General features: G+C 39.8%; 1 protein-coding gene across 4 annotated transcripts in view; it reads right to left on the reverse strand.

The window, feature by feature from the left end:
- Positions 1-781: 781 nt before the first annotated feature.
- Positions 782-14,743, reverse strand: part of dlgap4b (discs, large (Drosophila) homolog-associated protein 4b) — a 153,328-nt gene continuing 139,366 nt past the window's right edge. For all 4 annotated transcript variants that reach the window (XM_085273527.1, XM_085273525.1, XM_085273526.1 and 1 more), the window contains 6 exons: positions 13,772-14,211; positions 13,072-13,160; positions 11,265-11,737; positions 9,023-9,114; positions 6,828-6,998; positions 782-5,948 (listed from right to left, as the gene is read on the reverse strand). In XM_085273527.1, coding sequence (XP_085129653.1) covers positions 5,715-5,948; positions 6,828-6,998; positions 9,023-9,114; positions 11,265-11,737; positions 13,072-13,160; positions 13,772-14,211 — 1,499 coding nt within the window. In that variant the 3' untranslated portion in view covers positions 782-5,714. The remainder of the gene's footprint in view (positions 5,949-6,827; positions 6,999-9,022; positions 9,115-11,264; positions 11,738-13,071; positions 13,161-13,771; positions 14,212-14,743) is intronic.

Raw genomic sequence — 14,743 nt, forward strand, 5'->3', positions numbered from 1 at the left:
TTTGAACAACCTTGAAATAGTATAAATAGCTCTACAGCATTGTAAAAGATGGGGATTTTAGTCCGACTTTGTTCTTATTTACAGAAGACATTTTTAGAAGCACGGGGAGAAATGCAAGATTATTAGTTTTGTCTTAATATCAAACAACCCTTTTACTCAGTATTGCGCATATACTTTAAATATTACCAGAGTATAGTGACAAGAATCTAAGTAAACCTCACTTTATGAGCACATCCACTCACTCACAACTTTGTCTCAGACAGCACAACCAGTTTTACTAAACCCACAGACCTTGAATTACACACAGCCTATAAGAGTAGTTTAAAGAACAGATTTAAAGTATGTGCTTGCTTCATAAAGTATTTCTTCTAGGATTTGTACAGACACTTTTTGCTACATCATATCTCTCATGTTTAAAAGAGTATTGCCCCTGCCCTTCACCCCCTTTTCCCAGTTATATTCCAAAGTCAGAGAAACAATGAAGGGATACGAAAGAGCTTTTTGTCCTCCCCCTCTCTTCAGAGTACTGCGTGGGGTTAGTTTCACTAGATTCACACTGTCTGATGGAAACACATTTAAATGTGCAAACATGTATCAAACTTGGATTCCCAAAATGAAACTTTTACCCTTTCACAGAAAAAAATATAGACTGCTCATCAAAGCTATGCTCTGTTATGAAACTCATCATGCATTTAGTGTGATGCTAAATAAAAGCCCATTCATTATCACCCATAAAAATCAATAGTTTAGAGCAGCAATCCCCCCCACCCCCCCACCCCCCACAGTGCCACTGAGTGAGTCACTGATAAACCTACCCAGGAAATCCAGCTAGGTGTGCCCCAGTGATTATTTGTGTGCTAAAGAACAGCTTTGTTTAAATGTATGAGATGAGCTTTCTTTTGTCTCTTTAAGTACCCCACTTACATCCCCTGGTTTCCCATACATGCACACACACAGACACACACAGACACAGTCATCAGCAGGCTGGAAAAAGTCTCGACTCTCAGTTTGAAACAGATCACAGAACAACTTTCTCTGTGTTCCTGGCCTCCTCCCCTTAGTGCGCCGGAGATGCCACATTTGTGTTTTACCTGCATTCAAGTCCTACGGTTTTGTGCAAGCAAGCAATATGTGGGGGAAAAATATGAAGAAAAGAAAATGATACATGAAATTATGTAACATATTACATAATTATTAGGTATTGTAAAACATGGCAGTGAGTGCATAGAGTGAAGACACTGTCATCTTGTCGTTGATACATATATATCCACTAGAAGCCGCCCTGCTTACATATAGAAGAGACATCTATGCTTATTTTAGGAGAAGATTTCATCAGACGAGTTCTTCCAGACAGTCAGAAATTAAATCAAGCCAACCACCAAGTTTGAGTCACACTGTAGGCCTCAGATGTTAACGGCCCTATTCACCCCCAGTCAAACGGAAGGGGGTATACTGACAGCCATCACGGAGCCAACTATTGACACCTTTGTGCCATTTTTCTGGCTGAGAGACATCCCCAGCAGGCAAACACAACAGCGAAAGAATGGTGAGCAATCAAGAGTAAGAAGTGGTGCTTACTTGGTATTTCCAATTCAAATTATGTACTTCTGGTTCACAGCAGGTGAGAAACAGACACTGCAACAGCTAAGGCCAGTGGCAAGTAATTAGGAGAGGACAGTTGGAGTTTGTTTGCTTACCAACTGAAAGTGGAAGACAGGCAAATGACAGTGGTTGATCTAAGGCATGTCAGGGGTGACTCGCTGGTTCGGTATGCTACTCGCAGTGTAAAAATCTAAAGTGAGGGGATATGTGCAATCAAAGCGATGTGTCCCCTTCATGCAAATTATGCAATGCCAGCTATGTAATTTCACTGTAAACACATGGCAGAGACATCATATGTTTTCTTGAGTGAAAAAAAAGAAAAAGAAAAATCAGCCCCTGTTGCTGCAGACTTCAGAAACGATGCTTTTCAAAATGCAAACTCCTAAGTTCATGAACCAAACGAAGAGGTTTGATCCACAAGTGATGGCCAGTTCTGCTGTCAAACATGGACTTATCAAAATCTTTAAATCTATATGTTGCTATGGCTACAGTGTACTTAATCTATTTTCACAGTCGACATTTGAGTTCCTTGAAGCTGACATTTAAATACACAAGATGAATTTAAAACAGTGAATTCATCTTTGGCTTACGCAGTCTTCAGTGGAAAGAAAAAAAAGCAACTGAATAAATGATTAAAACACAATCACTAATGTATGTAATGCTTTAATAAGAAAGTCTTCTTTGAATAAAAATAAGTGCAGATATTTTGGGTGCTCCTCTGATGGGGGGGGAGATAATGTAACAATGAACTTTGATTTCGTTATTTTGTTGAGTGATGGGAAGCAAAATAAAATCAAAAAACACTTCTGGAAACACGAAACCTGCTCACTGTGCCTGCTGCATGAAGCCTAGATGAAAGCACTTAAAGAAGTCAAATATTTAAGTATCTGCAGTTACAGCACAAACAGAAAATGCTAAGGTAGTGGAAAAGAGAAGACAAAAGACACCAGGAGGAGTGAAAGATTTCGTCCCAACAACAGGAATAAATATTCGGTATATAGTTCCCCGTGTCATTCTGTCGGGTAAACATTACCCCTCAAAAGTTTGAGGTAATTTTGCAAAACTCCCACTTCACATCTGTGAAAACATGTATAAAACTAAAAATGACCAATCAAAATATACCCAAACTTGAGCTGGTACACTGGACTTCTCAGACAAGTCTGAAATTAATCAGACTTATAACATTCAAACACAAAAACTAATTCATGAATGCAAGCAAATAACAGTAATTGGGATCTTCATTAAAAAGAAAAAAAAACCTCTTTTGCAAAACAACAACTTTGATAATTCATGGTTACCAACAATAATTATATTTAGAATTAAACACATCATTTTTATTAAAGAGCGTGCGCATGCCGGTGGACTGACCATTAGACGAACATTAAAAAAAGATTTTTGTAATTGCCAATACTGTTAATTTAGGGCAGCTGCAGGATAAACCTTACGCTGCGTATAAAGTAAAGGTTTACAAAAATGTTGCAGATCAAAATGTATTAATCAATCATTACTGGAATCTATATCAAGGGATCAATCCTGTGCTCCAGTGGCAGATTACATCAGCAAGTGCAAGATAGCTACCTAACTTCTATCTATGCATGACAGCTATCTCGATAAAGTGTTGTGGCTCACACACAGTACAGAAAGAAAGAGTGCACCAGGAAAGATGTTCCCTGTCAAAGATTCTGGTAACTTATTGATAATAAAATAATTATAACCCTCGTTGTGTTTCTGGTAATTATCTCCTATATTATATCGGATTAATGACATTTTATTTAGCTTGCATTTTTCCACATTTGTGAAAAACGTTTCTCAGATATATTCCACATCTTTAAATTATACCAAAAATATCAGTTATAGTGCTGCTAGCCTGACAACATGACTATAAATAGATTATTTTTTTCACTGATTTTGCTGAGAGCTGCATGTTTCACTTGGGGAGAAAAAAACTGACACTCTGGGTCTTTAGATGCAGAGTGCTGACTCGTGCTTCTCAGGCAGACTGCTCTAACTTAACACGAGAAGCGAACATGGTACTGGTAATGCAAGCAGTGCGCTCCTGACCTATTTGATAATGTTATGAAAACTGTATCGCTGATTAAAAATATTGGATAGTTAAGAGCCTGATAGATCAGCCTTTATGGGTTTTAGAGTAGTCTCAAAACGCTCTTAAAAAAAAGGGAACTACCTATTACATGCCTGAAAAGTTAAACAGTGTGTACTGTTCTTTTCACAAACCAACATGATTTGGCTCTTATGGGAACCATTTCATAAAGCTGCCAATAGAAGACTAGAAACTCTGATTTATGAGTGATTTACATCTCCTAGCGCAATGATCTACAGGGTTTTATCTCATTCTTTCTGTTCTCTTTAGAGCTGGTTTGCACTTCTCAGAGTAGTAAAAAAACAAAACAAAAAAAAAAAAAACATTGTATGAATCAATAAATGTTTTTATTAAGTGACAATATCTGGACCTGCTTCAGCCATTTCCAATTACCTTTTATTTTGACTGTTTGTTTTTCAGTTATTTTCCCAGGGGTGATTCTCTTATTTCAATTTACCGGTAATTTCTATTCTTTGAAAATGTTTAGGTTTAGTGTCCATTTAAATTAATATTATATGGACTGTATAAATAAAAGACAAGATTTAGGAAAATCAGTCCAGGTATTACAATAAAATCACATAACTTTTTGAAAGCAGCTGGTTCACAGTGTCCAGAGATCCTGAGTTTCAAACACATCAAAGCCTCTTCTTGACATAACTAACAGATAGTAATTAAAGATCTCTCCTCTATATATTTATTTCTATATATTTATTAGTGTTCCAAGTTCACAAAATTGTTTCAGTTATAGTCTTAAATTCCCCCCAGTTTGTTTTAATTTTAGTTATCTAAAATGTCTTTTTAAAACATCTAATCCACAGTGAAAGAAACAACATTAAATGTAATGGCATGTAATGTAATGGCTTCTGTTAATGGCACAAGTTTTGTCAGCTATGTTAACATAACTGAAAGAGGTTTCCTAATAATTATTCTTTTAATATGACAAACTGGTATTAGGGATCATGCCATTAGAACACAGGAGTGAAGGTATGTATGCCTGAAATGTTGGTAATTGTAATTAATTGCTGCCAATTATAACATTTCTGCTGGTCAGTGCTACATTAGCTTAAAACAAGTGAGCTTCTCTTCACAAAACAAAGAAAACAAAAACATTTCTAAAAAACCCCAAACTTTCGAGCGGTAGTGCGTATCCTAAAATGTCCTCAAGCTTTGCCTGATTATTGGGATGCGTTCTCATTCAAAATCTATTCAGACACTAAACCTAAAGTTTGTTAAAAAACATCTTTGACACAATCGACTCTGTAGGACAAGAGGTAACTGCTACCTATACAAATACCCCTTTAAACCTGACTTTCAGTTTCATCACACCAAAACTATTCGTAATAACCTGATCTAAACTGATTTTTATATAACTCAAATGATGAAGAAAGTTAACAAACAAACAAATAAATAGGAGGAAGACACACAGGTGAGTTTGTGGTATGTGTGCAGTGTCTGTGATGGCCACAAGGCGGTGTTGTGCAAAAGCTACAAGATGGCCAATGGTCTGGGAAGAGAGCAGGACGATGGAAGACAGAAAAGCATAAACGCTTGCCTTCTGTCTGCTTAAAATATCTTATAGCCGAGATACAGGAACATTTAAAACAGTCTTCATATAGATTCTTTAGGATATAATTGTCATTATAACAATACCTTCATTAACAATTTTTTATGATGATATCAAGAACCGTAACAAGAAAAGATAAAGTTCATCAGCTGAGGTTTTCAATGGCAAGACTCAAATGAGGAGTCTCCTGCTTCAAAGTCCGTTGGGTCCGAGAAATATTCAATGACTTGTTTGCTCATTTGAAGTCACCAGGACCAGCCTATTATTGTATGAATGTGTCAAAACCCTCCAAACTCAGGAATTTCCCACTCTTTTCCCTCCACCCGTACCCATCTTCACTGAGATGACTCATTTACATTGCAAAAGCTTCCTCTCCTTTCTCCAGGTGTTTAACTGACACTTAACTGTCCTTTGTTCCAACCCAACGGCCCTCTCTCACAGTTTCTTTCAGAGACGAGTCTGGGCCTCAGGGACGTAAATTTCGATGCTGTCTGCGCTCTCTGTGGCCGAGTTCTGGCGAAACGAGGCAGCCTTCTTAGCAGCCAGCAGACGCTTGCGAGCCTCTTGTCGCTGTTTCTCTGCCGAGCTCAAGGAAGAGTTGGATGAAGAGTCGGCACTCTTCTCGCGGCCCAGCGGTGGTCGTACCTTACCAGGCTTCTTTGACGCCGCCTTCTCCTCGTCCTGTCGTGTTGGGAGTGACAGAAAGTGACAGAGAGGGAAGAGTAATGTGTGAAAAGAGGAGATAAGGGGGGAAAAAGACAGATATCATCCAGTGAGAAAATATAATCAAGAAACATCAAGGTCTTTCATCAGTTTAGACAAGATCTGCAGACAGGACTTTGACAAGACAGTACAACAGGGCTAATTCTCTTCAATTAAGATTGAAATAACAGTGATTTTACATGATAAACAGAGACACTGACAGTACAGACACCTGAAAAACAGACACTGAGAAAAAAAAGACTAAACAGTCATTTGAATATAAATTTTCAAAGACATGAAATGGTAACATGAACTGATGGGGAGTTTACATTAAGTTTAAATTATAAGGCTCACAAGACACACCCGATGCACGTATACTGACAAGCAACAGAAGCAAAAGCACCTCAGAGACAGGTAAAACAGCCACTGACATAAAGATGCAGGCACAGAGACACATATACACACAGTTACTTATTAACAATCAACAAAGGACACACAAGCACACAGACTTTTAAATAACAAAAGCCAGAATTCTTTCACATGAACCAGCGCATCTCAGCCATGCTTCGCTGCAACACACAGATCAGAAAAATGACACATGCATGCTCAAAGTAGGGCTTCATACATAAAAACACACAAGCGTCAGCCCTCTTTGAGATGTTTTAATTTTTCCATGCATGCCTACAGGGATCACTCTGGCCCCTTTGGACAGGGAGGCCTTGTAAGAGTTCATCCCACGAAGGGGATGCGGGGTAAAAGAAGAGTGGGAGCAATGGTAGTGGTGGTGGGAGGAGAGAGGCCGGTTTCGGCGGCTTTCCTACCCCAGCCAGGGCACTGGGCAGCAGGGGTGGGAAGTACCTTCCGCTCAGAATTTGACTGGGCAGCTGCAGATGTCACGGGCTGCCAGTCATTGGACTTGAGATGGTACAGCTCATCAAATTTGAGGCTGATGTCTTCAATGGATAGCTGAAGGAGGTCCCAAAAACCAGCCAGGTCCTGGGCTGTAGGGCGTGGGTTGGCATTTGTATTCTAACCAGAAGAGAGATGAAAATGATTGAGGAGTAAGAATACAATACATGTAATCTATATAACACTGTAATGAATATTACAATGAGAAAAGAATCATGAGATATAAAAGCTGACTGCAGTCAAGCGTAAGTGTACAAAGTGTTACACAGCTGATGAAACCTTGTTAAAAATAAAACAGTTTTTTCTTTTTTCTTTTTTTATTACTACCCTTAAGCCCAAACAACTTAACTTCTTTTTGGAGTTTGGAGTTTTTGTCCAGAATGTGAATCAAACTCATTCTGGTTATGGGTTAGTTTGTTTTCCTGCTATCACGGTGTAGCCTCTAAAGCTCCAAAAAAGAAGGATTCTGACAAATTTGCCTGTTTTCAACCTTTTCAGTGTACCAGAGAAGTCTTGTCCAGGAATATGATGCATGTGTGAAAATGGAAAACAAATTTTATATGAAAAATAAATAAATACAAATAAAATTAACCACTGAAAATGTAAAAGTTGGCTAAATCTATTTGAGATGATCTTGGCAAGTAAAAGGGCGGTATCTATGTCCATGATGTGCCATCATCTTGGTGGGATGGTTTCTTTACATCACACTCCGTCTGTCACTGGAACCTCAGGACCTCAGTGTATTGTAGTTTCACCACAGCTGGAACCACCACTGTCCATGGAAGCCTTCAGCTGTTTGACTAGAAAGTAGATAGCACTGACTGTAGGTTTGGTTTTAAAATGAGCACTGTTTCTTACCCGGAAAGCTTATTTGGTTGCTCCTTTTTCTTTTCTTTTAACTATAACAGACCCTTCCCCTTCTTTTGGCTTTAAACCAACCTCCTTTGAGGCTTGAAAGAACTGCTGCTAATATGTGTTTAGCTGAATTACAACAATGCTATTTACAGTTTAGATTGAGAGTCATATGTAGACAATGCAGATTCCAAGATCATCAGCTCAAACAACCATATGCAAGTTATTCAAACATGTCACCAATTTGACAAGGTCTGGAAGAAGACCCAAACCGGCACCCTCAGATAACAGGAAATGGGTTAGGATGTTGAGGAACAAACCAGGAGCCTCCATTATTTTATAATGCAAATGTGTGCCTGTTGTGTGTGTAATGTTCTGCTGATTAAGCCGCTGCCTCTCTTGGCCAACACACGATCACAAAAGGTATTTTAATTCTCAAGAGTTTTATCTTCTTATTAAATTTTAAAAAAGTATCAATGGAGGAGGACAAAAGCTGCATAATAGCACTGCCTGCTTTGACCAGCAAGAGTTATGGCACAGAAAAGCTGTTGTTTTCATATTTAGCACTAGAGGGAGCTACATCACAGCTTAACTCTTTTTGTTGAGCTGGAGGGACTACTATCGCAGCACGGTTTAGTCATTTCAATAACATCATACATTTCCAACTCCCACGTTGATAAATTCAGTACTTTGATCTAGAAGGCAACCACTCAGCATCTAGTGTCAAATCAAACTGTTCCCTCTATGTTTATTCTGCTGATTAAACCTGCAGATACTGCCCGATATGAAGTAAAGGCTGCTCTGAGATCTTTTACTCTCACACAGCCACTGCTTGTAATGCTTGGGGAAGGCTGGCTTTTAGATTGTGCCTTCTTTTTCTGTGCACTACATTTATGCAGCTTTATATCACTGCCGTGATCTATATTCATATATTCTAGATAAACCGCGTAGTCGCTCTATATTTCTTACTTTGCAGCATTTGTTGTAAAGTCTGCGGTATATAGCCATTTTCACTAAAACAAGGGCTTATTTCTTTATTTTAAGCTCCTTTTCTTTTGTGTGGGTTGATCCCAATGACTTGTTTTGTGTAGGCCTAATATGCTGTATATCAGATTAGTTGTCATATGTGCGATAGCTTTTGTAATCATCAAAGCAAGCAGCTCTTGCTGTGGACACACAAAAAACCCCAACAAATTCCCAAATTGGTAACGGGTACAAGAAACTAGCTGGGACTTTCAGTCTCGTGAGCGAGCCTGCAAAGTGGAATCATCACAGAAAGGCCATGTACACACCAAGTTTTGTTCACACAGTCCCTGGAACTGCTGAAACTTCTGAGACATTAGGAGTTGGGCACTTCCTACTGCAATGCGAATCTTCCCCAGCACTACAGTGAGAGAAAGAAAAAAAAAATGTAACAATCATTGAAGATTTTCTCTTTTCTTTCTTTCTACCTCCTAAAGTAGAGACAGAATTCATAGTGGCACTTTACACACTGACCTGCATACAGTTGGTCTCACTGGGTAAACACTTGCTGGTTTTTTTCTTTGGTGCAGAACATTATCATACAAAGCAAAACTTTAGGGTCTAGACGTAGGTGTAGGAAACAGTGAATCTAACAGACTCCACAGGATGTCATGAAGGGGATTACAGTGTATTGGACATTGTGATTCTATTTAAAGTAATGTAAGCCTATATAGATACCCCAGCCTTCTGTCTGTCACTTGTTACTATGCTAGTCTTTTGCTTTGTCAAAATCAGGACAAACATCTGTCCTGACAAAATTGCGGCTACTATTCAATCACTGCATTTCAAATGTATTATACTATTTATGATTATAGTGTTATGCCACCTGGGTCTGGAAAACAGCTCGACATCAGATTTAATCCTGAATATTTTACTGTCACACACACACACACACACACACACACACACACACACACACACACACACACACACACACACACACACACACACACACACACACACACACACACACACACACACACACACACACACACCTGAGTATATGTCAAATATATAGTCAAATATAGGAAAGGGCCTTGTCTGAATATTGACCACCTACAGCCCTGCTTGTGTGTATTTGCTCTATGCCACAGGCTGATGTGGAGGCATTAATCTAATCTGGGGGTTTAATCAGGTCCAGACTAGATTTGTGTAATTCTGGAGATTAGAGGCCCGTTTGTGTGCGGTAACCCCAGGTATTACCGCCTCATCCCTGCCATGCTGTGCAACTCTGATAAGAGTGAGAAGAGGCCTTGAGGCAAGACCCTATAAACGGAGCTCCACACCAAGTGCCGGAGCGAGACAACAACAGACGTTTGGAAGAGCTGAAGCGCTTCGGTAGTGATTTGACATTTAGCCTTGGCGTGCTCTTTCTGGAACTTTCTGGCTTAAATTATGGCTATGTCAACCATAGATAGAAAGTTTCAAATTTTAAATGGAAAAAAAACGTGTTTTAATTGTGTGTTTGTATCTCTAGCTTATAATGAAAAAGATCCCTATGCAGTAACACATATGCAACCACTTTATCTGCAAGAAAAACTATAAAGAACAAACATGTTTTACTTAAAAACATTTTTATGTATGAAAAAGCTACTCCTGATCACAGTTAGCAACTTAGCCTGCTATGAAAGCCCTAATCACCTCTGCACCACGGTCTGCTGAGCTGTAAAGTGGACTCAACTACATGTGCTGCAGACTCTGCTTACTCCTGCTGACTCTTGTAAATACTAGAGTAAGAGCGCATCCTACTGGACAAACTATGTCATAACATAGTTTTTGAGATAAGAGGTGAAATGTCTTTAATAAACTCAAAAAAGTTGAGTTTTTTCATTTCAAGCTCTTTCTAATCTACTTAAATAACGATGACCAGGACGAGAACCTACACAGACATATGCCATGACACAATTACCCTAAATATCTTTGGAATATGCCATCCATTCATTCAACTTAGGGCAGTGGAGAGGACAGGTCACCAGCCCATCACAGAGCTAACCTGGAGAAACTGACTGTTTAGTTAAGGTTTATGTGACCGATAAAACTATGGCCACCATAGCTCAGTCTATTATTCTGGGAGTGTGGGAGGAAACCAGAGCAATCGCAGGGTTATGATGTTTTTCAGGAGTGTGTCCCGATTGATTTACGTATGAATTTTTAAACAATTTCCTTTATGTTACTGCACACAAAACTATCACTGGTAGTGCAATGAACTTGTGAATTTGGTTTATGGTCACGAGGTTTAATTAGTTCATGTTTATTTCTGAGAAATTTTGCTTTTCTTCCTGTAATTTTGCCATTGTGGTATACAACAATACCCAGGAGTCATAGGCTCTGCTGTGAATTTAACACTCTCTGTTCCAGACAATAACAAAATGTGTCAACACAACCAAAACCATATCTGAGACAACAAAGTAAACTGATTTATGCTTTTTCTATTCTGCAACCTTCTCCAGCTGGCAGAGGTACTTAAACAATGAGAAAACTGTGTTACAGTGAGCACCCTGCCATCCTTACCCTCTTCTGAGAGCTGGTTATCTTTGGTTTCCTGTTCCATCTGCTGGCACCAGCCTTCCATGCGTCCCGTCTCGGCCTGCAGTAGCTTCAAGAACCACTGGCCGTCCCTCCGACACAGCGTTCCCCCTCCTCCGCTCTGAGGGACACTGCTGTTATTCCCGCTGTCCAGCCAGGGGTCTGGCGGTGGAAGAGAAGAGGGGTCCAACGCTGGGTCCAGACTTTCCGAAAAAGAGGAAGAGCTGCTTCTTGTGGTGGAGCGGTTGAGAATCTGCCTGGGAGGTGGAGGTGAAGAGGTGGGGTCGGCGCTGTCTAAAGAGTCTCGTCCAGGAGGGGAGCTCATGGACTGACTGGCACAATTGACCATGACTTTCTTCTCAGTGGGTTTGGCATTAATTACATGGGAGATGATAGAGATGTCCTGCGTGTCTGAGTCTGTTTCGTGCTTTGAGGCCATGCTGCTGGAGTGACTGAGCCTGAAAAAAAGTATTTGACACTGTGATAAATTTGCCTTTTTTCAGAATTAGAAGAACATTGTGACATTTTATGTGCACAGCATTAACAAAGAAAACCTGTTTACTCCTTACTGGAACAAACAGGTCTTTCTTAGTTTAAACAGTGAGCCAATTCCACTGGTTAATGTAGACATTATAAATACAGAGGATATAATGGAGTCTGGGCCTTGCATACATTATGATGCACTCAGACCAGCATCAAATGATTTGTGAGGATTGGAACTCTAGCTTCTTGTTTTTCTAAGGCTGATTAGATATGATGGATGCAATGACTGAGCATTACTGTTATCAGTCAGAAAATGAACATAAGGAGGTTTGCGTTCAGTCAAATAATGAAACATAAAGAAGAGGGAGAAAAAAAAAAACCCTGAAGAATGACAGAATCATTGCACCAAAACTGACATAACAGAGTCACATAGCACAATACCAGCAAAATACAAACAGGTCACAGAATGCAGTGCACCAAACAAATGAATCTTAACCACACATTAAACAGAGACATATTTAAAGTTTCCCGCGGTGCGTAGCCAAAACTAGCTGCCAGAGACAGACGTGCATTTGCCCTGTTCTCTGTTATCTTGATTATATTCAAGCACTTTGCAAAAGACTGTAAGGAGACAAGAAAGCAGACAGTCACTTACTATACAAGATACCTGATTGTATACACGTCTAATAAATGCGTAAAACACTCAATCTGCACTTTCCAGACTGTCTGCAGCATTTGAATATAATCTGTAGAAAAAGTGTGAGTCATCACCCTGTGGCAAGTTTAAATTGTGTGCACATTTCACATTTAACTGCATTATGCATGTTCACAGTCCAACACTTCAAGACTATTTTCACATTTACTTGCTACAAGTTGAGTTCAAAAGACAGACTTTAGCAAACTAAGATAATTTGGGTCTGCTGCACAATTATCACTCACAGAAAGTAATGAATGAGGAGCCTTACAACCAGCAATTAAACTTTTCAATTACGACAAAAAATAGCTTCATATTTGACAATTTGAATTCAATGTAGGAGGCTTTTAAGAATTTCTAGGTGAGTAATTAATCCCCCCCATTACATTACACATGATTAATATTTTTGTTTATTTGAACATGCCCGGGGGGGATCTTTGAGTAGTTAATATTCATTATAGGAATATGGTTCAATGTTGAAAACACAACACACAAAGACAATGAGGGTGTTTTAACATCTACAAAGCTCCTGGAAAGGGAAAGAACAGTCAGAGGAGTATGTGTGGCTATAATATAAATTCCTCACGTTGTTAAAAGGACAGGAAGAGGACTTACTGCCACCCGTCCTCCACCTGTACTCCAATTGATTGAAATCTGGTCAGGGGAGGAGTCTCTTCTCGTGCAACTTCCTGAATACAGTCCACCTGAAAAGTAAGGAACAATGACACAAACAAAAATATAGTCAAATGTTTTGTCAAAACTACGATCACGAATCAATTAATATGGCACCGAGCAATGGCTACTAGCTGGCATTCCAGAGTGACAAAACAAAACACTAGTGGAAAAACTGAAAAGAAAAAAAAACCTGTATAATTTATGCTTGGTTTCAATACAATGTCGAAACCAAAGGTTGTTCTAAATGAGTCACTGAGAGCCGGATCTGGAAAATGGATAAAATATTTCCGCTTCAGAACAGAAAGTGAGAAGAAGGTGAAGCAAAAATATGTGGTTTGGCTTCAATACCACAGAAAAAAAATAAAATAAATAAAAAGATTGCTCTCGCCAGGTGTAATGAGAGGGCGAGAGTCACAGTAATGACACCTTTAACTTCCAGGCATACTTTTAGGTTTGATGGGAAACACTTAGACAGAGATCATGAACAAAATTAGCTTTTTCCTGGATTCAAGCTCAGCAGGCAAAACGAGTTACACTTCAGTCAAGGATGTGACTATTGGCACCGCTCTGTGTTAGATGTGTAGTTAACGTCTGATTTCTACACAACTGTGCAACAGTGGTACAGCCACCCCTGTCGTACCTGTATGCCAATGGAGGAAAGTTTCCGCCTGGGCACCGGGACTACTAGGGGCTCCTCTGCTGCAAGATTTCCTTTATTAAATCCCGATTTTAGGGGTTCGTGCTGGACTACAGAGTCACTTGTCTCAGTGGAAGCATTTGCAGTAGCGGGGGCAATTGGTTCTCTCGGGGTAGCAATAGGAGTGGGGATGATGTGCGGAGGGCGGGGAATGCCCCGGGCCAGGCTGTTGGCACGGGTGCTGTCAAGGCTGTCAGAAGAATTGCTTTGAGCGTGGCTAGATTGGCTGTTGACCTCTGACCTCCTGTCCTGCTGGTCCAAGTAGTTGTCCTGGGCCGATTCTGTGCTGCTCTGCACGGTCACTGAGATGTAGGGCTTGGAGGTTGTACGGGGTGGCACTGGTGGAGGAGCTGCTTTCTTACAGGTGGTTATGCACGAGGAGACTGAAGGAGAAAAGAGCAGAGAGGGAGAAATTAGAAGAGAAGGATTATAAATAAGAGTTTCAGTGAACTGGCCAGTGACTTCTAGGGATTGTGAACACAAAACAAGGAGGAATCAATGATAATAAAATGCACAAGTAGAACTGCAAACAGCTTACTGCATTACCCATTTGTTTATCAGGGTAGTTCTAAGAACTCGCTAATCACTTTTCTCAACATGTCCAAAGCAAAACTCTTCAGCTGCATATAAACACACAGAGACACTGTTGCATGAAAGCTGGAGCTACAGCTGAACTGGGGAAGCATCCCATTAAGTGGAAAATCTAATCAGGCAGAAAATTGAACAAACTTATCATCCCATAAAGGTTGCTAAATTAAATCACACACACCCCGTGTGCTTCAAAGACTCAATCACAAGACAGGTGATGAAATCAGTAAACCAATTGCTGGCCACTTGACACTCAAAGCCAAATATGGTAGAACAGCTGAGGGAGATAGATTTATCTGCAGTGCTCACTAATGACAGTCCAAAAAT

The sequence above is a fragment of the Mchenga conophoros genome, linkage group LG5 (assembly GCF_057382185.1).
Source record: "Mchenga conophoros isolate Kocher_MC1m ecotype Shallow Benthic linkage group LG5, M_conophoros_male_GT1.1, whole genome shotgun sequence".
Taxonomy (NCBI): Eukaryota; Metazoa; Chordata; class Actinopteri; order Cichliformes; family Cichlidae; genus Mchenga; species Mchenga conophoros.